At 40.4% G+C, this 25,239-nt stretch overlaps 2 protein-coding genes across 6 annotated transcripts; one reads left to right on the top strand and one right to left on the bottom strand.

Annotated features, from left to right (window-relative positions):
* Positions 1 to 71: 71 nt before the first annotated feature.
* kbtbd3 (kelch repeat and BTB (POZ) domain containing 3) lies at positions 72 to 7,444 on the bottom strand. Of its 4 annotated transcripts, XM_058079941.1 has the most exons (11): positions 6,689 to 7,444; positions 4,717 to 4,919; positions 4,371 to 4,536; positions 2,697 to 2,751; positions 2,569 to 2,585; positions 2,326 to 2,499; positions 1,962 to 2,252; positions 1,600 to 1,842; positions 578 to 868; positions 354 to 503; positions 72 to 259 (listed from the first exon to the last, which is right to left on the bottom strand). In XM_058079941.1, the coding sequence occupies exons 2-11, from the start codon at positions 4,917 to 4,919 to the stop codon at positions 119 to 121; spliced, it is 1,731 nt and encodes a 576-aa protein (XP_057935924.1). In that variant the 5' UTR covers positions 6,689 to 7,444; the 3' UTR covers positions 72 to 118. The 4 variants fall into 4 exon arrangements, with proteins under 4 accessions (XP_057935924.1, XP_057935921.1, XP_057935923.1 ...); XM_058079938.1 differs by having other exon boundaries at positions 2,569 to 2,751; positions 6,689 to 7,441; XM_058079940.1 differs by lacking the exon at positions 6,689 to 7,444 and adding an exon at positions 6,421 to 6,495 and having other exon boundaries at positions 2,569 to 2,751.
* fam168a (family with sequence similarity 168 member A) lies at positions 6,528 to 24,670 on the top strand. Of its 2 annotated transcripts, XM_058079942.1 has the most exons (8): positions 6,528 to 6,723; positions 14,733 to 14,841; positions 15,237 to 15,328; positions 16,704 to 16,784; positions 18,397 to 18,542; positions 18,792 to 18,978; positions 19,473 to 19,600; positions 19,692 to 24,670. In XM_058079942.1, exons 2-7 carry the CDS (start codon positions 14,780 to 14,782, stop codon positions 19,583 to 19,585), a joined length of 681 nt encoding a protein of 226 aa, XP_057935925.1. In that variant the 5' UTR covers positions 6,528 to 6,723; positions 14,733 to 14,779; the 3' UTR covers positions 19,586 to 19,600; positions 19,692 to 24,670. The 2 variants fall into 2 exon arrangements, with proteins under 2 accessions (XP_057935925.1, XP_057935926.1); XM_058079943.1 differs by lacking the exon at positions 14,733 to 14,841 and having other exon boundaries at positions 6,535 to 6,723.
* The last annotated feature ends 569 nt before the right edge of the window (positions 24,671 to 25,239 follow it).

Raw genomic sequence — 25,239 nt, 5'->3', positions numbered from 1 at the left:
CCCTTTTTGTTTTATTCACATAAAATGAATATGCGACCTAACACCTGAGACCTAAACAAGCAAACAAAATCTGAAATATGAATAACATTTTTATTTTTTTTAACACTTTTTCTGTCAGTTAGAGTGCTTCTGTCTCTTTGCGCATGTCACCCCATGGGTCTCTGTGCCTGTTGAAGCTGATGAGCTGGCAGTGGAATTCAGTCAGTGCTCTCGGCATGGGCGACACTTCCTCCCATTGACTCCTGTCACTGTGGTATACCTATGGAAACAAAAAAATTTTAGTTAACACCAAAATGCTGGCCACATTGTATGCGATTGGTTGGCAACCAACCCAAATTGTACCCCAGTCCTACCTGGACTTCATCTGTAATCTCGTCAGGGGAATAGTCTCCACCGAGGATGTATATTTTGTCTTTTGTACCAACTGCTCCGGCATTGAACCCTGCACACTCAAATGATCCCTCACCCTTCCACACGCATGTCTGTGGGCAGAAACTGTACACCTGGATGAAAAACACATGCATATTACAGGACAACAAACTTTAATTTTAAAAATCAGTACAAATCGTAGTCCCACCTTATAAGTGGACAGGTCACATAGGTGCAGCGTGTTATGAATCGATACAGCCTTGACGAGCATTGCATGGAAGAACTGACCAAATTCTGCCACCAGGCGGCTCCACTGGTCTTGCCGGGCGTCATAGCTGAAGAAGCAGTCCAGTGAGGGGTTGAAAGACTCAGTTATCTCTACCTCTGATCCCAGTGTGTAGATAATGCTGCCGCAAGCACTGGACTCGGGGTAGAAGACTGCAGTAGGTAGAGGACTGACTGAAAACCAGCTCCTTGCCTTTGGATCATAATACTCCACCTAAACGCATAAGAACACGAGTAGCTTCATTCATTCATTCATTCATTTTCTCAAGAGGGTCACGGGGGTGCTGAAGCCTATCCCTGGACTGGTTGCCAGCCAATCACATGGCACATATAGAAAAACAACCATTCACACTCACATTCATACCTTCATTCATTCATTCATTTTCTACCATTTTTTTTTCCTTACGAGGGTCGCGGGGGGTGCTGGAGCCTATCCCAGCTGTCTTCGGGCGAGAGGCGGGGTACACCCTGGACTGGTCGCCAGCCAATCACATGGCACATATAGACAGACAACCATTCACACTCATATTCATACCTTTCATTCATTCATTCATTTTCTGCCGCTTTTCCTCACAAGGGTCGCGGGGGTGCTGGAGCCTATCCCAGCTGTCTTCGGGCGAGAGGCGGGGTACACCCTGGACTGGTCGCCAGCCAATCACAGGGCACATATAGACAAACAACCATTCACACTCACATTCATACCTATGGTTGGCAATTAACCTAGCATGTTTTTGGAATGTGGGAGGAAACCGGAGTCCCCGGAGAAAACCCATGCATGCACGGGGAGAACATGCAAACTCCACAAAGAGATGGCCGAGGGTGGAATTGAACTCGGGTCTCCTAGCTGCGAGGCCTGCATGCTAACCACTCATCCACCGTGCAGCCACAAGTAGCTTCATGTTGGTAATAATGAGCATCAAAGGCATATTCCACAAAAAAAAGTACCTCTAGCAGACTGGAAGTATCCTCTCTAGATCCATGAGTCCGCCCCCCAATGACATACACACGGTCAAGACAGACCACAGCTGTGTGCATGGTTCGGGGGTTTAGCATGGCAGGAACGGGCGTGCAGGTCCTTGACACTGGACAGAAGCACCACACCTCATTGGTAGCATCATGGAAAGGCTCTGCCACATGGAGACGTACTGCTCGACGACAGTTTCCACGGCAACCACCTGTGACAAACATCTTGGAAGCAATAAAGTAGTTAGGGAGGAATATGTTGAATGAAATGAAAAACCTGCACAATCTATGACGTTGTTAGATTTTACATGAGTATCTTATGTTACGGCTATGTGATCACATACCTTCTCAGCATAGCTAGTCAGGTGGGAGCCCGGTGGGTCTGGCATTGCTGTCACCCCCTCCCTGTCGTTCATTGCAGGCTCTTTCCACCGGTCTGTTGCTACACAGTAGCAGAAAGAGAAGGAGATCTCTCCGTTCTCTTCTGTCTTGTGTATGTAAATGTAGCTCTTTGTGGTGGCAGGCCTGGCGTCTGTGAACAGCCCACTGTGCTGAGTCTGTCTGCCCTGAGCCTCTGAGAGGAGGACCGTACAGGACTCATCGCTTCTCATTAGAGTATCTGATTCAAGAAGAGTCTGACAGACAAGAGGAAGAATTAAGATGATGAACAAGTTGTGCAGGACAATGTGGCCTCGAGTGTGTGACTACCTTAAGTGAACGTGGAGGTAGATGGTGAGGCCTGGTGAGAGATAACAGTCTCGGTAGCATCTTCTGTCGAACAGGAATATCGTGGCGTATCCACCTGAGAAGTGACATCACCACAGCCTCCTCACTGGGCACACCGAGGGCATCTGACCTAAGGCATTCCTCCAACACATTCACCTACAATAGTGCTCAGTTACACAAAATGTACATGGACAAAGAAAAATGTCCTAACTTGACAAAGTGAACCTGCATATCCAGAAAGTCTTGTGTGATGGAAAGGTTGTAGAAGTTGTGAACCACAAAGTCGGTGGCAGTTTGATAGAGGGTGACTGAGCCATACGCCTCAGCAAGGGATAAGAGTGACAAGCAGTTACCAAGATCCAATGTTCCCAGCAAGAAGTCACTACACGCTCTGGACAGAACTGATACCTGAGGACACAACAAGAAAAATGCATATACGTATGTACTGTATATATATTTTTGATGAAATATACAGCCAGTAAAGCAGGGGTCTCAAACACGCGGCCCGCGGGCCAGATGTGACCCGCAGGACACTACTTTGAGGCCCCCGCCTTGATATGAAAGTTTAATGTTAGTGCGGCCCGCGCAAGTTTGATATGGATGCTGTATGGTATCATGTACCCAGAAAAAATTATTACGTTTGATTAATGTTCATGTTAAAGGTTAAATAACTGTTAATAGTTATCCTCCCTATCAGTGTGGAAGTGGTAAGTTTTTGGCTTTTTTAAGTTTAAAGGAAATAACTTGGAGGCTACCGTTTAGGTCGCTAGCTCTCTAGTTTGCGAGTTAGCATGTGTCTCAAGACCCTGCAGTTGCGCAATATGTTGTAAATAAAAAGAGTATAAATGTGACTATAGTCGTGTTTTGTCATGTCTACAGGGCTCTAATAATGCTTTGTTCATTTTAATCTGAAAAAAATAATTTGTCTACCCACCAACTATATGTGGTTTCTTAAGTTTTTATTATTTGCTGTTTTATTATTATTATTATATTTATTTATTCATGACTGATTGATTGATTTTCTTTATTCTTGATTTGTTTATTTTGTGCAGAAAAATAAAAATGAAGATATTTGAGAACAGTGGAATGTTTTATCAGCGCTTTTATTGTTTTTATTACTGTTTTTAATAAATGCGTTTTTTTTTTTTTTTTGGAAAACCTGATGTGGCCCAGTCTCACCCAGACCCTACCTCCAGTAAATTGAGTTTGAGACCCCTGCAGTAAAGCATTCCAAAAAGTGAAAAAGTGAGGCACTTCTAGCTTAGTTTATAACCTTTGTCTTTTGAAAACAGTAAATATAGTCATCTCTCGCCACTTTGAGCTTCAAATATTATGGCTTCACTCTATCACAGTTTTTAAATTATGCTGTTTTGGGGTGCAATATGAGCTATTATCAGTGTATTTTGCCTAAATTGAGCATTTTCAAGCATAAAATAGCTAAATAAACTGTGGTACCACTAGTTGTTAATGTAACGTTGAGTGATACACTCAATCAACACACTTGATCGCCAGAACAACAGGCTTTTACTGCAGGTTTGCATGATCTCCCAACAGGCAAATTACTCTGGGCTACTGTTGAGGCCGTTACCCACGCTAACTTCATACTCAATTCTGAAACCTGGACTTCGCTCCACACCCCAAAGGAACACATTTACCGTAAACACACAAGCACAACTCTTATTTATGTATTTACTGGCTTATGTAATCTAATTATATCTAGTATATTGGGCAATACGAGTGTCAAGGCGACTAAAGAGGTGTTATTTCTTGTAGAAAGAGCTGGAATTACGTTAAAAGTCATATCTAGAAGGTAATAAACAGGTTTTCTTTGCTCTAACTACAAAGATGTTTCATTTATAAATAACAAATACTACTTTGCAGAAATTCACTTATCATGGTCAAATCTAGAACCAATTAACCATGATACAGGCTCTATTACTGTAGTAGAATATTGATATGACCAATGACATTAATTAGCCTTTGGTTTTGAGGAAAGACATGAACAAACAAAAAAAGTGTGTTTCTACCTGTAAAAATGAAGCAAGCTGAAATAGCGAGTCCACGTTTCCATCTGTGATAAGAATCTCGCCAGAGTAGGCAAAGTCCAAGAAGGAGCCCACCACAACTGGACACTGGTTACGTAATGTTACTGAACCAGCATCGCGTTCACGCATGTCCGCTTCAAACATAGCTCTAAAAAATAAACACATTAATTTATTCATTCGTTTACATAACACTTATTGTTGACTTGGAGTCTATCCCAGCTGACTTTGAATATACATCCATGGAGCCATGGGATAAACCCAAACAAGTTCCACATATACAGTTAATGTTAATATGGTTAATACAGATAATGTTGGCAGATATACATACCTGAAGAAATCACTGCATGCAGAAAGAACGCAGCGATGGCAGGGAAAACTTTGCTCTTGAACTATTATGGTAAAGTCGAACAGAAGACCTCGCTCTCGAAACGATTTGAGCACGGCCAGCAACTGAAGGCCATGTGAGTCAGACACTTGGAGCAGGGTATGCCGGTCTGGGACATCGCTGCATGACACTTTATGATCAGCCATCTTTTTGAAAATGATGACAAAAGAGGGAGAGAAAACATGTAATGTATTTCTTTATAGTGTCATATTATTATTGTTTGTCTAGTCATGTCCTGTGTATGTGAAACACAAGGGAATACGTTTTGAAATATAAGGAATACATGATAATAAAAAAGTTAGTGTAAAGGTTATGGTACAAATATTAGTACACTGAGATCTTTAGGGTGTTTCCAGTTCAAGCAGTATAGTTACGACTGTACTGTTGACACATATTGTTTCACAAATCATCCATATGATCGTATTACTGTAAGTAACATGTCGGACACATAAGCACATTGCTACTAGCTCAGGTTGTACTTACAGTGGCAGTACCCTGGACAGCTCTTTCTCGTAGCTACCGGAAGCCCGAAATCCCGCGAGGACTTGAAAAAACCTTAGAATTGTTCCTACAATTCTTGTTGGTAATGTCATTTTTGTAAACATTTAAAGCACACTGGTGTATAAATACTATATTAAGTTATCAAGACGTCAATTGAGGTTAAAATTATAACTCAGAATATAGTACTGTACATTCGGACCTGTAAGGCTTTTTGTGTTGTGTGGAATGTCGACACGAACGTCGAATTGACTGATGGGAATTGTAGTTGATGTAATACCGGAAGTGCCCACAGGCATAGGCATGACATTAATTTGAGATATTTATTGACTTAATGACTTAAAGGAACACTGATACTCCTGAATATTGATCCTTTTAGGTTTATTTTTATCCTTCCAACTTTACTCGAGATATTTAATTACATTAACTAAAAATACATCAAATATCTACGCGCACTATCAGTCTTCCAAGTATGTAAACTACGTACACCGCGTTACTCGCTTCCTTAATTTTGACAGTTTAGTGATGTCCCGAATCCATTAGTGTCGTTGCACTTTAAACGGAAGTGACGATTACAAAATCAATCATCTTTGTCTTTTTCGTACGCGCTTCTTTTTAATTGTAAATTGAAACCAAACGAGCTAGTCCCGCCTCTTCAGCCACGTATCCAAGATGGCGATGGGTTGTTGAGGATATTATGCTTCATCGCTGCATACTGACCAATAGTAGCATCCGGGTACTGAGGGGCTAAAGGCATTTTTGCAGTACGCACTTCTAAATGCAAAGTGTGGAAGTGCTCAGAGAAATGTTAAAAAAATCGAACTTTTTCGCCACTGGGTGTCGCTATTGTACCGTGAAGTCAATTGTGTCGCTATATTTACGGTGCACACGCGACTGTATTTGAAATAGTGGACGTCAACTTGGAAATTTAGCGATGCTGCGTGTTTACAAATAATGTAAAATCGAAAATAACAGAGTCTTTTTCATACAAACATACAAAGACCAAAGCGACGGGAATCACATCAAATTAACCATCTTTACTCATCAATGGAGGCTAACCTACACCAGCAGACCTACCTTTGTTATTTGCTTGATAACAATCAATATTCACTTGGCTTAATTATCGATACGAAAAGACTGCAGAATTACCAGAAAAAGATGGTTTAAAGGACATGCTTGTTTGACTTATTAATATTAAAAGCTCTTCAGTGCTCTCTCTGCTTGCATCCCCGCATCCATCGCTCTCTCCCTCCCTCCCGGCAGTGCATCCCCATCCCCCACTCGGCGCCCGTGTCTGTGGCGGATCACAGTGTCTAGCTGGGCCCACTCAACGCAGCTCCAGCGCAGCCAGTCCGCACCGACCCGAAGCAGAGTCCACGCCAGAGAAAAAAACGAGCACATCAGTTTCACAACCCACCGTGGAATCTTGTTTTCTTCGATAGAGTGACGCTGGTAAGTGTCGCCGTCGCCTTGTGGAGGACACTCACGTCCATGTGTGGACTTGGGAGGTGTTTGTTTTGTTCGTTTCCCCCCCTGTCGATTGTCCTCCGTGTTGTTGGCTACTGTGGAACTAGCGGGCTAGCTAGGCTAAAACGGGCCGGTGTACATGGCAGAGCGGAATGGAAACTAATTGTAATGTCGCTGTGGCTGTTTGTCGGGAATAGTTAATCAAGTCCTGCTTTGCCCACCGGTTGTGTTTTTCCTGTGAATTAAATCCCAAATTAGCCTCTGATTGTGAATGTTTTAGCCGCGCTAGTAGGGATGCACTGGGATGCTGTTGTAGCATACAAGCTAAGCTAACATGAACAGAAATGAGCAAGGATGCAAGGTGATGTTGCTGTAGCATGTAAGCTAAGCTAACATTTGTAGCCTACTATTTTGAGTCTATGTAGATTCCCGCAAGGGCTACATGGGAAGAGTTGTGCACAATGCAGTCAACGCGGTGATATAATTGGCAAGATGGCATCTCCGTGTTGATATCTACAAAACGCTGGCTATTCAAAATGGTGTCTTAAGCTTGTTAGAGTGTGACCATTTTTGTCCAACAATGGCTGTTTTGGCGTTACTCGCAGTCTTTGGAATGCGACGCAATGCCAGCACACACGCTACATTGAGACAGGTAGAAAAAAACATGAACACGTAATTTAAATAAACAAAAACATTTTCGGGAAAAGTGCAATGCGTTGCTTGTGTTTTTGTTGGTGTTTTTCGGGTATACTGATAAGTTGCGTTCAGGGTCGTCACGTGATTACATTTGCACCGCGCAACATAGCCAAACGCACCTCATTACTATAGATCTTCACTTTACGAAGCAATGCGTCTTATATTTTACATCAATACACGTTATTCCAAATGTTAGATGGTAGAGCATATGCTTAAACATGCATATTTTTGACGGATAATAGGCCATAATGTGACAAGGGACGTTAAAACTGTTTTGCACAATTTAAGTAATTATTTTCTGTATATTGACAAATAATTTATAGATGATAATCAGTTAATGTATGTGAGACTGTATGATGCATTTGCTGCTGCAATTTATAAATAAATAAGCCATTTAAACAGTATATCATTCTGGATTTGGCTCAAAACAAAATGTGTTATTTCTTAAAAACTAGCACAACATATTCGTTTTGTTGGAGCTTTAGTTGCCACACGCAAATAAACAGGCAAAATAACAAGCTTTCATTGTTTTCAAGCAATAAATGATTCTGTTCAGTCTCTGTTTCACCCCCATACACACACTCAACTGATAATTCGGGATAAGTGACACCAATCAATTTATCTGTCATCAAAGCAGTTGTTCTCAGTTATTTCCTGTCATGACCCCACAAGAGGACAATGTTTTCGTGTCCCCCTGCCCCCACCCAAATGGAGAGCAGTGATGTATACAAGCGTATTTTAGAGTTAAACTGCATTGTGATTAAGTTATGTTATGTTGGCACTTCTGCACTGAAACCGAAAACTAAAACTGCCTCACGTCCCCCTGACGGTTCACAGCGCACCCCGGGGGACGCCCCACTATTTGAGATGCACTGCATTAAAGGGACTGTATGCAGTGGGTTCCCGCCTAGAGGGAGCCAACATTCTAACATGAAAAGCATTACATTCCGCCTCTGCTTTGAGTTTGTAAGCTGCGCTGATGCAACATATGCACACACTGTCGATTTCTTGGCTGCTAATGGTAGCAATTTGGCAAAGTTTAGCGAGTGAAGTTTGCTATTATTGAATATTTAGCTTATAATAACCACTCAATGACTCCAAATTTTTTGCATGCATTCATGCTACGTGTATACCAAAAGCAGTGAGTTATTTTATTCAGGCTAAACGAAAAGGCACAACAGTTTTTTACGCAGTTTAATTAGTAATAGACTTTTGTTTGTGCAATCTGTTTTTACAGACATTATTGGTAACACATGCTAGCCTGCAATAGTGTCTAACATTTTTTTTGATTGAGGAAATGTAATTAGGAGCAGGTTGCATAGATTGTGAAACCGATTAATCTGTTGATTAATGGCATCTCTAAGGCAGCGAGGATACATGAAGTGCACTTTGTGGCTGCAACCAGCAGAGGCTCTGTTGATTCACCCTCGACTATTTTACCGTGTAAAAAAAAAGACACGAGGTCAGCTTTGTGAAGTCGAGCTGCATCCACACCGACTCCTCACTGTCAATAAATCTTGCAGTGTATATCACTCGTTTAAACATGAACAATGTGTTGCACAGTTTGTCTTATGGCACTTTTGAGTTGCTAATAGCACCACAGTACAGTATAAATCAACTGGGTAGATTGCAGCACTCCATGCGATTATTGTCGGGATTTATTTTCATTGCTTCATTCAAAGTCTGCTCATGCTGACTTGTGCAAAAAGCCCCGTCAAAGTGTCAGGAGCCAGTTTAATTTCAGCTCCAATCTAAAGTGACGTCGCCTGCCTGCCATTTGACAGAGAGGCGAAAGGGAAGGGGAAGGGCGACTGAGCCGTGTGTCGGGTTTTGTTGGGCTGTATATTGAGTGCTGCGTCATGTGTGTGTGAATGGTGGGCGGTCCGTCGCCGCCATAAAGCTGTCAAGCCTATAGAAAAGCGTGAGTCACTAAATGTTACAATAGGCCGGCTTTAAAACAGACTGTTGTCTTTGCGACACTTCATTGCCATGTGGTTTAAGCACTCAACGAGTTTTTCATCGTTGATTAGAGAATGATAAACTCCACTGTCAAGTGTGAATTATGTCAGGGTATTGCAGACGGGTGGGTTGACATCAACACCCATCTCCATAGTATAAATAATCATGTTTGACTCCTTGTTTTTCTCTCTGTTGTGTTTTGAGTACTTCCTTTTGGAGATGATTTCCACAAACTGTGAAGTAGTCTGTTTTTCATCAGTTGAAATGTTTTAACTCGGGGTGTCACAAGACACTCGGTTCACAAAATTGGGTGAACGAGAATGAGATGAGATACTAACATCGACAGTTAAAAAAAAAAAAAAAATTTTTTTCTTCTGCACTCTGTGTGTGTATGCGAGCGGCCCCGCCTCCACCCATAGAGACAAAGCAACGTATGACAAAAGGGCTCAACAGATGTTGCATGCGTATGGCAATGTATGGAGGCGAGCAGAATTATCCAGTTCATTTATTGTGTGATTAATTCATTTATTATTGTCCCGGGCCGAGTACCCACAAGGCATTTTTTTCTGAATGACAAATCTTGTCACATTTTTATCTCCCGCAAGATCTTGTGACAACCCTAATATAAACCGATGACTATATGGCTATGATTTGCTGCTCTCAGATATACATTTTGTTGCACACAAAAGTGTATTGATAAATACAACAAACACAGAGTTTTCTCTTTTTTTGGATAAAATAATAAAAAAATTGTAGGAAATATTTTGATAAATATTTTTGATGATATAGAACAAAAGAGAAAACAGTTTACTGGCTACAGCCTACACTTTCGGGCTGCACACCAACAGCAAACGTCTCCACCTTGCATGATGTAATTTAGCTGCAAGCGATGAAAGCTTGTTGTTGTATTTCCACCTTTTAACAGTCAGAAGTTTCTTCTTTCTTGTACAAAGTAACAAGACCGTCGCAATATTATGATTCAATTATCTAGCCCTCTCTGTTGTGTTTTTCTTTTTAATAAATGATCGCAAGTGCAGTCTGTACTGTACCAATAGATGGATATTTTGAGTTTCTGTAGTATTTTTAAAAACAGAAAACATTTTTGTCCCTTGGGGGAGCATGACAGAAAATAATTGAGAACCACCGACTTAAACGCATGTAATGTATTCCCCATTTTGACATATCGGAACCAGTAGTTTTTCTATCTCATCTTTTCATTTTCACTCATATTTCAGGGAAATGTGGTCCCTTATCTAAATACTATAGCATCCTAAATGGATGTAAAGCATCCTGTGGAAGTGGGTTGCACAGGCAGCGGGCCACAACATCAATGTGACATTGATGTGGGGGATTGTAGACCCTAGAGGTATGTGACTGATGAGCTGCTTTTGGAAAGGAGAAAGGAGGAGGTGGAAGCCAGCACATGGAGAATGGGAAGACGGTGATGCCCCGACGTGTCTGGCTGTGTCCTAGATTTAAAATAGCCGATAGATGCCAAGGCAGGCCCCATTGTTTGGGCAGAAAGAGAGAGAGAGACCACTGATTCTATCGTGCTGCACTTGAACATTGTAACACTTATTTCCTTTTGGACTTGATCAGGGGTGCACTTTGTTGTGTTTGAAATAGGAGGTTTTTCTATTCATACTATCATATCAGTCATATCATCAACTTTCTTACTACTGATCCTAAAAAAAACTCATGACTGATTGTAAAAATAAACAGATGAATTGATAAACAAAAATGCTGATTGTAAAAAATATATATAATTGGATCGCACAAATAAATCTCAGAGAATCATGGAATATATTAAACATGCATATACTGTTCAAGCATAGTCCACACTCAGTTTATCACTTTTAATTTTTTCCGTCCTCTGTCCAGAGGTTGGTGCTTTGTGACACATTTTTTATTCTCTACTGCATGGAAGTGTGATAACGCCCACTGCTTCTGATTTGTTGCTATAAGAATAGATGCCTGGTGAGGTATTATGTGGGAGGGTAGAATGGGCATGGGGGTTGGTTGTGTTGCATTGTACATGTTCCCTAGGAATGGTTGTTACCGTGTGCATGTGTGAGTGAGGTATATTCTTTCACAATATTTCTCTCTCTCTCTCCTCTGCTCTTCTCATTATAATCCACTCTCGTCCCTGTGGGCTTCATGGATCTCCCTTTTATGGAGAGGAGTCCTCATTATTGTTTTCAGGCACACGACCAATTATATTAACACGGTTGAATAAAATATGCAGGAACATCTCGAAAATGAGATGTGCAGCATTTCACAACACACGGCACAAAACCCCAGCAGCGTTATTAACACGTAGGTGCTCTGGTTGTGTTTGTAGAGCTGTACCTTGGGGTTAAAGCTCAGCCCAATTGAAGTACTGCTAATAGACAATAATCTGAAGTAAGTTCTAAAGGAAGCCCGGCGGCAGGGAGAGCACACTGAGAATGTCGGTGAGTTGCTTTCGAATGAAGCGCCGCCGATCTTTTTCATTGTCGACAAAACCCGCCTGTAAATAAGTCTGTGTATCATTTCCATAAAGTAAGATTCCTTATTAGTGAAATATTGTCATAGTTGGAGCATAGAAAAAAAGTTTATCGTTCACTTTTAGAGCCCTTACACAAACTAAACACAAACTAACACCCCTATAGTCACCTTTACACTCATATTACTCAATATAGTAGACACAATAAGCGTAAATAATCTATTTGTAATAAATAAGACTCGTGCTTGTGTGTTACCTTAAATGTGTTCCCCTAAGAGTGAGGAGTGATACGCGTACAGGAAGTGATTTTGGGTGTTCAGAGCCGAGTATCAATTTTTCCTGTGTTTTTATTGTGTATTATTTTATTGTGGATTTATTGTTAGGGTTTACAGCACCTGTTGTGAGATAATTAACACCTGCAATTAATGTCAAGTTTGTTGATTATGTGTCTCATTGAACATTATAGTAACATTACTGTAGAGTACTACATAAGGGGATGCTCCAGGTATTATCAATAAAACTCTTGAGAACGGTTTTAACCTAATTATATGTCTGGGGGTCGTTGATTGATTTTAACCAACAAGCGACATGTCAACCATGTCCTCCGGCACCAAGTATTGTCTATTATCACTCAATTGTAAGAAATTTACTACAAATTTGGTAATGTTGGGCTATGACCGCTTTGAATCAGACCGTTACAATATATGCAGTATACTCTCACTTCTGATACTGGACTTGTGTTTTTTGTAATTTTATGGGAGGTGAATAATTTGAGTACAACCATACAAATTTTTGTATGCTTGTTGTGATAAGAAATTGACAGATTAAAGGCAACAAATCCACTACTGGCTGCACGGCGGTCGAGTGGTTAGTGTGCAGACCTCACAGCTAGGAGACCCGAGTTCAATCCCACCCTTGGCCATCTCTGTGTGGAGTTTGCATGTTCTCCCCGTGCATGCGTGGGTTTTTTTCCCGGTACTCCGATTTCTTCCCACATTCCAAAAAAAAACATGCAAGGTTAATTAGCGACTCTAAATTGTCCATAGGTATGAATGTGAGTGTGAATGGTTGTTTGTCTATATGTGCACTGTGATTGGCTGGACACCAGTCCAGGGTGTACCCCGCCTCTCGCCCGAAGACAGCTGGGATAGGCTCCAGCACCCCCGCGACCCTCATGAGGATAAGCGGGAGAAAATGAATGAATGAATGAAATTCACTACTTCACTTATGGTCTAAATATGTTGAACAGAGCATCTTCTCGTTAGAACAGATCCTTTTTGGGCAAATGGAATGCCGGAAGCGCCTCACCAGCTTTCCTCGACAAGCAGCAAAACAAAGGGATTGCGATTACAATATATACCCCTACTTATCACACACATTGGCACATGGGCTCGTTTGTTTTTGTACACATACATAGATGCTCATTAGACACCACCGGGTTCCCCCCTTTTCTTTCTGGCTCATTCAGTCGGCATCACCTTTGCCCACAACACATCCATTGGTGCATTCAGATGCAGCTGTAATTGGCAGGTGATATGTTTGCAGGGTATGACCTCAGGGTCTGCTTTAGCTGCTTGTCCCGTGTTAATGAGCAACGTTCCCATTCCTTTGACATGTGCTCTTGGCACATTGAAACTTGTGCTGAGTGCATTAATGCAATATTTTAAAAGGTTCATAAATTATTTCTTTATGAAAAGACAGAGTCAATATATACAGTGGTAATATTCGCTGACTGGGCTTTGTTCCTGAACAAAGTATTTTATGGGCATAATTGCGCACCTGAAGACAACAAACCCAAATGGATTAGTAGACACTTTGGTACCGGCCAGCCCATTTTCCACAATGCTGTATGCACATTGAAGGCTGCACTAAAATCACAATCAAAGTGCCATCCTTTTTCAGATACAAGATCCATACAGAACACCAACTTCACTCATCGCTTTATACGTTCTCCTCATTTGTGCCAACATGTACAGCATCAAGACTGTATGCGCTGTTTAATTTGCTTTGCTTTGTCATTGTTTTGATGTTGAATAAACGGCTTTATTGGATGTTCAGCACGGCACATCACACTGCTTATAACCTGCTTTAATATTTTGTTTGCAGTTCCATGTGTTCATCATAATTATTCTTAAACATATTTAAGAGCAGCAGCATGAGACACCAATGAAACTCTAATTATACATGAACATACATCTTTGTGTTGATCTTTGTAAACATAATTGAGTCAATGTGAGTCAATTCAACTGAGGTTTTGCTTTTACAGTGAAATAGGTGAATAAAATGACATAAAATACAGTTGGGGTACCAACCAATAAGATGTGTATGTTGGATGCTTTAAAATGTGTCCTGCACACTGTGTCACTTGTTTAACCTCAGTTTTTGAAGCCCCACTTTTCAAATAATTGTGTTTTCTACAAAAATCTTTGTACTAGTACCCTTCCTTGTCTCAATCAATCTTCTAAACCGAAGTTTTGTAGATATCTGCGGTCAAAGGTCTGCACCCTGCCAACAATTTTACAAGGTTTTGTCAGCATTGGATGGAGGGCAACACTTAAGTGAATGAATGATAGGATAGTGGAGAATTAACACGGGGTAAAGGGGACTGTATAATTTGTTTTAGCAAAGTTAATGAATGCAGTTGGGGGCCTTTTTGGGTTCCTCAGACACAGCCGTGACCACGCTCGCTCACTCGGACACGCTGTCTGCACGGCCGCATCCCCTGCTGCAGTCACGAACCATTTGCTGTGTACACTGATGCTTGCTTTTTTATTTTTTATTTTTTTGCTGTTTTTTTTTTCCTTTGCATTTTAGTTTTCGTTGTAATCATGACCTCTCACTGTTTTAATTTCAGATTTGCATATCCACTTCCACTCCTTCCTCATTTGCATACAGCAAGAAATGGCGAGCGGGCATCCCACAGACAAATTCAGTTTCATGTATCAACCAGACACGCACAAGAGGTACGCGGAACAAATCTACACACTTGCACACACCAACACTTGCCCATGCCCATGTTATCTTTATGCAGGTAAGTACAAAGAAGCTCTCGAGTGTGACACTTTGACTGGAGATCAAATGTCTAGTAAATTTCTTCAATATCCTTACCGCTTTAGATCAGTGTTGTTGACTTTGCTTGAGGTGTGATGAGAATTTTTTATTTTTATTTTTTTTAGGCTAAATGCTGCCATAACAATGTCGGGATAGGGGTTTGTTGTGTGTGCCAATCTTTGTGTGCACTTGATAATCCAAACGATGTATTTGTCATTTTTACGGCCTATGTCTTTCTCCTCCCTCACTTATGGTGCTATCCTTTCTTATGCCATATTTTTTTCCTGTCTTTTTCAAACTCTTTCAGCAAAAACAGGTTGTCTTCAGCCATGAATCCAGTCTACAGCCCTGTCCAGCCTGGCACCCCCTATGGAAACCCCAAAAACATGGCCTTCACAGGCAAGACAAACACACACACACACTAACTGTACATATCACCAATGTCAACATGTTGTTAGGAGGCGTCACTTTATTATACAAGTGCATCGTGCCCCTAGTGGGCATTTGTACAGTATAAATGGGTAAAAACCTTACGGGCGCATTTTTATTAGTGCAGTGTTTCATGTAGCTGACATTTGTGCAGATGACAATGTATCAAGTCCCACTCAGTGTCGCATTCACAAACGATTTAATGACGACCAGTCCGGGTTGTCGTCCCTTCTGCTTTTTTGCTCTTGAGGCTGTGTTCACACTTTTTGTAAAACTGTCTCTTTTGTGAATACTCTGATGAGACCACATAAACCGTGGTGCACATCAAACAAGTGGACCAAAGCTACTAAAAGAGATGATTTTGGTTCATTTGCATGCAAAATGTGGAAGAATAGGATTATTTCAACTCCTGTATATTAGAATGGTCGTCTTTTTTTGGTATACCTCACACGCAACACGCTTTTCTAATACATTTGAAACCCAGCTAATTGTAAACAGTAGCTCTTATTATGTTCTCGGTGAATTGATACGCTCATGAAATGTGTATTTTTGACACATGGCTCACTTCCTACCCATCCTGCTACCTTGATGTTGATGATTTTGTCAGATTTCGGTTCAACATTTGCAATAAAAGCATTAAAAAAAAAAGCTGTAGCTCCAGAACTCTCCCCATCTCTCTTCAATTGCCATTGTTCACTCTAGACACAGTACAGGTTTAAGCCCTAAATAGGCCTCACACACTTATTAAACACATTTAAATTATAAAATGTATAGATACACACCAATAAAGAATGATAACGTAAGACTATGGGTGAACAAATGGGAGTCACAGTGTCAGCCTTCAGCCTAAATCAGCTATGATAGACTCCATCTTCCCACACAACCCCAAGCGGAATAAGCAGTATAGTAATGAATGGAAATGAGCCATCTGTGTTGTTCAAATGAAACCCAGTCAGACGAAGAATAAATGTTGTCGTTCACTCAAATAATCAACAGTCAGCTCACAGCTGCATGGCCGTGTGATTGGCTGCCAATAATAGCATTGCTGTCTGGGTTGCACCTCCCTCATCATCCAGCTTCGATGCTTTTTTTTTTATATTGTAAATGTATGACGTGTAATGTAAATGTAATGGCGCTTGAGGGCTCCGTACACGTCTACAGGCAACACCAATGATCCTCAGTTTCTCACATCTTAATGGCAAGTGTGTCTCATCCGCGCACTTGGTCTGTGCATAACAACCTTTCTTTAATGAGCGCCATCTGAAAACAGCCTTCTCAAATCCAAACATTACATTTAAGGGAAATGATTCCTTGGTTTAATGTCTTTCTCGCTGATGTCCATCAGGCTATCCAGGGGGTTATCCTACTACGGCACCCACATATACGCCAAATCTCTACCAAACAGGAAGTCCTGGGTATCCACCTGGTGAGTCCCATCTGTACACCTTGTTCATGTGTTTTCAGAATTTCTTTAATTTGTTGCACGTCATTTGCACTGTCCTTCACACTCACTTTCTTCAGATTGATGGTTGGAAAAACAAAGTTTTGCAAAATAACTGCAAGCACAACACTGAAATGTTTGTAGCCTGCAACGACTAAGTAATTATACCACCCGTTTAGATAATGAGCCACTAACAAACTTCGCACAGGCATTGGGTACGCCAATTAGCATAGGCTATCTGAAGCTGTCTCGTAAGTCCAAGATATGGCTCTTATCTAAAAAAAAAAAAAAAACTTGTTAGTTGAGACACTCGTAACTCGGAGTACTACTATATTACCATTCCGAATAGATGCCTTGCTTTGTGCTTGTTTTTTTTTAAACGCATTGTCAGGTAATTCAAAGCACACACTGCTTTGTTCCAGCTGCATATTGTTTCACAGACTGTATCGTTCTTGGTATGTTATGAATTTAGGGTGCTGTACTTATGCTGTATGTAGAATTTATAGGCTCAGTAACATTACTCTCCAAAGAATGCCGTTATTTTCTGTAACCATTAGAGAATCAGTACATAACCTTACCATACAATGCATGTTCGAGATGAGAATACATATGTGCGCGCACACACACACACACACACAGCAGCTTCTGCACCTCTTTGTTCCCTTGTCCTTGTGTGAGAGAAGTGCTTTCATAAGCTGTGCATCACTAGCTAGTAGCATGTTTGACCTTCAAGCTCCTCCAAGTGGCCATTTAGAGTTACTACATCCAACAGCAGACAAATGCATTTACTCTCTGAGCACTCCGAGCTTTCCAACCTGTCATAGAACAGTTAGTATCATTTATAACTGAGTGACTGTGTATTAGTCTGACAGAATTGTGTAAATTTGGCAAATGTCATGACAGGTTCATGTTTGTAATATGCTTTGCTGTAATGCTATAAGGCATCAAAACATAATACCAGTGCTCCATCTGGAGGTTTCTTCAGAAAATACAAATACTTCATTTTTTTTTTTAAACCAAGCTTCTTGCAAATTTTATTTTTTTCCTTCTTTATTTTGAACATCATCCAAAGCACAACAAACCAAACATAAATCAACACTAATAAAAATACCAATGTACATATAAACAAACACATGTTCGAAAGGGAATGGGAAGAAGTCAAGACTTATCTAGTCCCACCCCCCTAACCACCCAGATTCCAACCTCATCCCAAATTTGATTATAAGTATGTGTATATATCCTCTTTTAGGTCTATTCTCAACATGTCTTGAGACTTATCATTAAGTTGTTGCATTCACAAGTGAACATTGACTCCGGGCTCACACTGAATTCATTGCGGCTCCGGTCCTGATCCAGTCCAGCTTGCCGCAAAGTGACGCAGCGGCGAGCTCCACTCCAGCCACAGTTTGACCAGAGAGTGCTCTAATAAAGTTAGACCCCAAACCGGCTGGAGCTAGTGTGAGCCTACAACAGGGATTTCAATCTTGCAGGGTGCTTGAGGCGGCTGCAACGGAGATGGATTCAGTGTGAGCCTGGGGTGAAGTTTCTCCGGTGGTTGCTGCTTTGCTCATCTGTTTCCTCTGTTTTTTTTTTTTAGGATATACTGCAGCGGGTACCCCTTACAAAGTGCCCCCCACTCAGTCAAATGGAGCACCTCCGCCCTACACCCCAACCCCTACCCCATACCCGACAGCTATGTACCCCATCCGCAGTGCCTACCCACAGCAGAACTTGTACACACAGGTAAGGATGCTGGTGCGCCGCCCAGTATACCAGGTTACAATATTGGCTGGATAAAATCACCACTGCATGGAAATAGAACCCATAATGTTTAAGGCTATTTCACTACATTTTTTCTTCACACTGGATGCAATTCTGCATGCGCACAAATCATAAATGTGCTTAAATTCCTAAGCCTAACAACTCAAAATATATGAAATACCTCTTGTGTTCTATCCAATATGTACCAATGCCTAATTGCTGCTTCTGCAGGGTGCATATTACACCCAACCGGTGTATGCAGCTCAGCCCCACGTGATCCATCACACCACCGTGGTGCAACCAAACAGCATCCCCTCCACAGCCCTCTACCCGGCCCCAGTCCCTGTACCCGCTCCTCGTAACAACGGCATGGCTGCCATGGGGATGGTAGCCGGGACAACCATGGCCATGAGTGCAGGTGAGACCATATTGGAGGTATTTTTATGTTGCCGAGATGCGCAGGGTGTGAAATCTGAAATCCAAAGCTCTAACTTGGCTCTGTCGTTTACAACTGCGTATTGTGATAGAATGAAAACAATAAACAGTTTTCTGATTCCCTGTTTTAGGTCATTTTATTTGGCTTTGCAAATACTGATGCGATATACAGTAAATTACTCTATATTAGAAGCTTATTTATGCTTACTCGATCAGTTGACTTTAATATTATTATTCCAAAACGACGTCAAAGAGACTATCAATAACATGCCTGTGTCATTGGCCTGACATATACATGACATTCAGACTTCTAATGTAAGTGTAAAGAGAAGCGAACCCCTGTCAAAACAACAAAAACAAATCTCAAGCTTCAACTTTGAGGTTGCACTGTTGATAAGCGACTTAACATACTCTCATGTTGTCTGATTATCATAAATTAGCATAAATAATCTCATCTGCTGAACTAATATCCCGCAGGGACCCTGCTGACAACGCCCCAGCACCCCCCTATCGGAGCACACCCCGTTACTGTTCCCACCTACAGGCCCCAGGGGACACCTGGGTACAGCTACGTGCCACCCCACTGGTAGAGCCCACCCATTAATGTAAGCGTTGATCCACTCCCTCTGTTCTTTCCCTCCTGTTGTCTGATATGGAATAAATCGCCAACGTGTACCTCCTCTTGTCTCTCTCCAGATCTGGAGTCCACCATCATATGCAACTGCTCCCGGTAACCATGGGAACTCTGCACCATGTCTGCAGAACAAAAACTAAAGTGCAACAGCCACTTTAATATCATTCTCTAACATTTTTACAAAAGCTGCTTTTGTTTTTCTCTGTTCATTTGCCAACCAGTCATTACCTTTTTTTTTTTTTTACTCCTGCTTTCTTTTGCTAGGTCTTTAATTGGAACTCCAGAAGGGCGCTTGACCAGTGACGGGTTTTGGTCAACCCCTATTTGTGTGTGTGCGTGTGTGTGTGTGTGTGTGGTCCTGCCTGCTGCTCAGTTGGCTGGAAACTATTGCGCACTTATTCCCTCAATATCATCTCCATCAGCCATTGCAAAGACCTATTGACTTATGCTGCCAAATTTTTTAACAACTAGATATCAGCACAGTTTTTACCAATTTTAATTCAGTTTTTTGCAAATTGTTTTTTTTCTTTTTTCATGCTTCTTTATTTTGTTGCTATTCACATTCTCATTTCCTTTTTTCACCAGCAGTTCCTTTTTAATCATTTTTGTCATTTGCTTAATTTCACTTTTAATCCAACCTCACTTGTCTTCCGGCACGTCACTGTCTTGTTGTGAGTCTGTCTCTCTTGTCTCCACCACTTACTTCATGCTACATACTATGCAGGTTAGTATGTTTTGACACTGTTGATAAATATAGCTCAAGATCGTTTTTTGGGGTAGGGGAGTCATGTTTTTTTTATGTTATAAGCGTAGGTCAATATTCACAATAACGTGTGGTCGTGCAACACTCGCCACACACACTCGTCACTCGCACAGGGGCTCCTGCGGTCAGCAACAACACGACCACCTAGTGGCACTTACTGTACAGTCCTGCTAGTTCTAATGTTATTGATCAACAACACAATAAAATCAAATGTTTGGTTTTTTTAGTCATAGAATGCGAATAAAGGAGTTAAAAGGGATTGTGTTGGTTGATGATACAGTTCATTCATCAATAGTGTGGTCTCGTTACATCATCCAGACGAGGACCAATAACCAAACACTCCTTTAAACTGTAACATAAACGGGCATTCAAAGGAAAGCATTCACAGTTGACTGCTTTTTTTTTTTTTTTTACACAGATTTACAGTGCGTTTTTATTTGTTCAATTGGCTGAAAAGTGACACAAAAAAGTGTAATTCAGACCGTTTTAAATTATGACCAAAAGTAGTGTTTTTCTTTGTACAAGCACATCCGTGCTAGAAGGTACCAGAATCCTTTAGAGTGGTGCAAAAGATTGCCTTTTCCTCAAGGATATTCATACTTCTAATAATAATAACCACGAAAAAAGGCCTAGATATTTGCCATCTTCCTACTTTTCCAACTAAAACTCACTTAAAACACCAAATTTGGCCATTGCATGGGTGATTTTGCCTTTAGTTTTTCTGCTTTTAAGTGAATGATGGAAATCAGTGCTGCTGTAAAATGAAAACAAAGTACAACATGTGGGAAAAGTAAAAAAAAAAAAAAGTGATATCTCACTTGCTTTTCATTGGACACTAACACTTACACAATCTTTATTTTACGAAGCTTTAGCCAGTGTTTGGTCATTGGTTCTTGGCTTGAGGACAGACGGGGGAAGGCGCTAAAATTCAGATCCGTGGCTTTTTCAGTAATGACTGGGGGGTAAAAAAAAGATGGGGGCGACTTTGTAAACATTTACAGAGGTATGTCGACGAGGAGGCTTGATATTGCAATAAAATATGAGGGAATGCCTCAAACTGTCTCTAAAAAAAAAAAAAATCCAGGCTCTATAAGCAGCCTTAATAACGACTATTACATGTAAGAAGAGTAAAACATATCAACAATTTGGATATTGAATAACTTTGTGAGGAACTATTGTACAAAATGAAACAAAAATGCATAAGTTGATGATTATAATTTAATGCTAAGTAAGTAACCAGGTACTTAGGCTTTTTAGTGCAAGAGTGAGGAAGACGCTATTTATATTGTAATTAAAAATAAACACAAAGTGGAGTGTTTGAGGTATTCTTAGTCCACACGTTTGTATACCAGAGCGTTAATGCTCAAGAAATATTGCATAAAGCTGCTGTCGGATGAAAACCATATCTATTGTTGTTTCTATTTTTTTCTTTTTTTAAGTTTATGTGCCTGAATTTCAAGCAAAAACAAAAAATAGATTTTTCTTGTGACAGCAGTAATGTCATTAGTCTTAAGGATTTATTTAACCTACAGTATTTCTCAATTAAACTTATTTTGTTTGGTCAATTCAGCACAATGGGTATGCATAATATTCAGGTGTTTAACTATCGCATCAGATCACTTAAGTTTAAAAAAAAAGCAGTATATTTATACAGCAAGTGGTACAGTAATGTATTTCTAGCTAAGCATGGTTGCATCAGTGTGGCAGCTACTGTTTGTGCTTTAGGTATTTGATTTGAGCTCCTCCTTTTTAAGTGCATTTGTCCTTTTACATAACCTGACTGAGGCAAAGTGGGGAGGGGGTGCACGTTTGGGAGACGATGGAGGTGAGGGTTCACACTTTTGGGAACCTCCCGAGATGCTTCGTTTGGTTACTAGACCTCGACTGAGTGGCTTGAATGAGCATGTTTAGTTGATGATTGTCTCCTTTGTGCCATACTTCACTGTTGTTCAGTAGCTTTTTATTCTCCGAAGTAACCAGTGAACTCTGTTATTATTAAGTCTTGCTTCCTGTGAATCTTGTTTTTGTACGACTGTCTTCTTTTCTCACACTGTTTGATTGCATAATTGCCTGTCCGATTTTTATCCTGTCTTACTGTTTTCCTCTTGTCTATTCCAATTTTTGTCCGTGCCACCCTTTACCTCTTTAAATATATTTTTCTTCTCTTTTGCATAATGCAGAATCCTTCCATGACCACCCTTTATTTTTTTTGTTTAACTTTTCATTCGAACCCTCGCCTCTGAAATTGTCCCATTTTTAGTCCCAAATTTTGCAATTCTCACTACTAATTTACAGAGTATTAGGGTCACATTGAAAAGGAAAAAAAAAGTACTGCTAATATTATCCAAAACATCTATGTCACAAGAAGACAATATTGTACTAATAAGTCAGAATAATACCTTCTTAAATGGAATCTTTTTAACTATTGTTATATTACCTGCTTCTACTTGCTGGCGAATGTTGACACTAAAATGTAAGAAAAATGTAAGAATTTATATAATTCTACTCGTTTTCAGTGTAGCCCTAATACACATTAATGTTTGGCCGTTTTTAATAATTACATCACTGAGCCAATAAAAAAACAGCAAATGTTAAGAAATGATTGGATACAGTGAGCCAAAATGATGTACAGTGGAACCTCTGGTAGGGTCATTCATTCGTTCCAGAAGGTCGGACTCAAATCAAAACTACGTAAAATATTTTTTCCCCATAGGAAAGCAACAAAAAACACCTTTTTATTGCTTAGGACTGATCGTTATTTTGCAGCCCAGATCAGTGACAAAATCTGCGACTTGTGGTGTAACTGTATTAGTTAGCAAAGAACTACATTTCGGTCAACCACTAACCAAAATAGTTTTTCCCCATAGGAAAGCAACAAAAAACACCTTTTTATAGCTTAGGACTGATAGTTATTTTGCAGCCCCGATCAGTGAGAAAATCTGCGACTTGTGGTGTAACTGTATTAGTTAGCAAAGAACTACATTTCGGTCAACGACTGATGGCGGCCTAGCTGGGGACGCTACCGGTTGCAGTTTCCGTGTAAACAGGGATGTTTTATGATAAAAATAGCTTAGGAACACAATTATATATACAACACGACACAACTTGCGCCATATTGTATGAGAACAAAGGTAAAATTTTTGACGTAAACGGAAAAATACTCTAACAGAGGTTCCACTGTATTAACAAATGAATGTCTTGTGAGCATTTGAACAGATGAACCTTTGGAGCACTGAGAGAATTGTTTTTAAGACGCTCTACAATACATTGTACTGTATATTGTGCTTATACGTTCTTCTTATTGGGGAACATTGTTTTACGGGAAGGCAGACCTGCTTGGCTGTTTTTTTTGGACAATTAGAGAAAACAATTAGCACAAAGCAGGCGGCTTTCCTTCATTTGACTCCATTCCTTGCCTCTCGATTTCAATTTGCACTTAAAGTAGAAATGGACAGTTGAACACTTGGATGTGTTAACTCTCTTTGGCATTGTACTTATGCGGGAAAGGGAGCCCCCCCCCCCCCCCCCCCCCCCCCGGCATATATTTTATGCTCTTTTTCACTGTTTTTTTTTCCCAGTGAAAATGCGACCAAAATATTCATAGCGCCTCTTTTTCTTCTTCCATTCTTCCATTTTCAACCACCCCCTTCCTTCCTTTTCTTTGCCGTTACTAAGTCTTATATTATTTTTTAATAAAAAAAAAAAAAAGAAAACACTACTATCACAATGAATAGTAGGCTCTAAATTGTATTTGATGTTCTGCTGCAGTTTTTTTTTTCCGACTATGTCAGCGATAACTCTTGGTTCAATTTGACACTAAGTGTGATGCAAAAAGTGGAAATTCCTTGTCTTCCAAAAAAAAAAAAAAAATACAAGCAAGCAAGAAAGAAAGCATACTTGCATCCAATCCGTCTCGGATCGAGTATTAGGAACAACCCAACTTTTGGAAGTTTTAGTTTGGTACCCAGTTTGCACATGCTATGGTATTTACCGTAAGGTTGTGTTTTGGAAACCGAAGCCCAACGTCTGTTCAGCGTTGATAGAAGTGAATTGTTTGTTAGCTATTTGGTCCAGAGTGAAGGACCTGTGTCAGGCTTGTGATATGAAGTGTAAATCTGTTTTATTTTTTTTTTTTTATGTTTTTTTATGTTGAGGTTATTTTTTTTGTAAGATCAGTTAGTGATCTTAGTACTATAACTAAGCCAAGTTTGTAATTGTATATTTACTGTAAAATGTAGAACATTGAATAATTATTAAAATTTTCCTATAAAAGGAAAACTGTCTTGTGTGAGTTGATTAATTAGAGTCTAATTAATTCGAGTTAATTAGAGGGGGGGAAATGGAAAGATGACGCATTTCCACCCAGTTTTCACTGTGTCCTCTCAGTTCATAGATTTGCAAGATCTCTCAAATCTTTTTTTTTTCCTCCATGTCGCACCTGGGGGGTTCTGATTTTGTCGCACATTTCCCCCAATTCATCTTCAGCTGTAAACATTTTCCACACATAATGTTCACTTTTTAGCCAATTCATAACCCAAAGAGAGCAAAGAACAACCACTCTTTCACTTCTCTTTAATCCATCCAGACATCCGAGTGGATTGTGCAAAACAAAGTATCACTCACGCACAAGTCAGCACTGCTGAACAAGCGGTGACGCACATACTCTTATTGCACGAGATCTTACCAAACACTCATGTTTTTATGCAAAGGGCCTTTAACAGTAGATTGAACCAGACTCAGGTGGTTCCATCCATCCATCCATCTGTCATGTGTGAGAATATGCCTGCAATTCATGACTTGGAGGTTGAGTGAGCAGATAAATATGATGGCCACCATTAATGTGCAAT

The sequence above is a fragment of the Doryrhamphus excisus genome, chromosome 8 (assembly GCF_030265055.1).
Source record: "Doryrhamphus excisus isolate RoL2022-K1 chromosome 8, RoL_Dexc_1.0, whole genome shotgun sequence".
In the NCBI taxonomy this organism is placed as follows: Eukaryota; Metazoa; Chordata; class Actinopteri; order Syngnathiformes; family Syngnathidae; genus Doryrhamphus; species Doryrhamphus excisus.
Note: the sequence above shows the minus strand (reverse complement) of the source record. Positions and strands in the feature narration are given on the sequence as shown.

Bases quoted from the DNA above. Each gene is read 5' to 3' on its own strand.
- fam168a (XM_058079942.1), top strand. From the start codon at position 14,780: ATGGCGAGCGGGCATCCCACAGACAAATTCAGTTTCATGTATCAACCA. The intron at 16,785-18,396 runs GTGAGTCCCATC...TTTTTTTTTTAG, and splicing joins AAGTCCTGGGTATCCACCTG to GATATACTGCAGCGGGTACC. The intron at 18,979-19,472 runs GTGAGACCATAT...AATATCCCGCAG, and splicing joins AACCATGGCCATGAGTGCAG to GGACCCTGCTGACAACGCCC.
- kbtbd3 (XM_058079938.1), bottom strand. From the start codon at position 4,919: ATGGCTGATCATAAAGTGTCATGCAGCGATGTCCCAGACCGGCATACC. The intron at 2,752-4,370 runs GTAGAAACACAC...TTGTGTCCTCAG, and splicing joins AGCTTGCTTCATTTTTACAG to GTATCAGTTCTGTCCAGAGC. The intron at 504-577 runs GTGGGACTACGA...TTTTTCATCCAG, and splicing joins GTGACCTGTCCACTTATAAG to GTGTACAGTTTCTGCCCACA.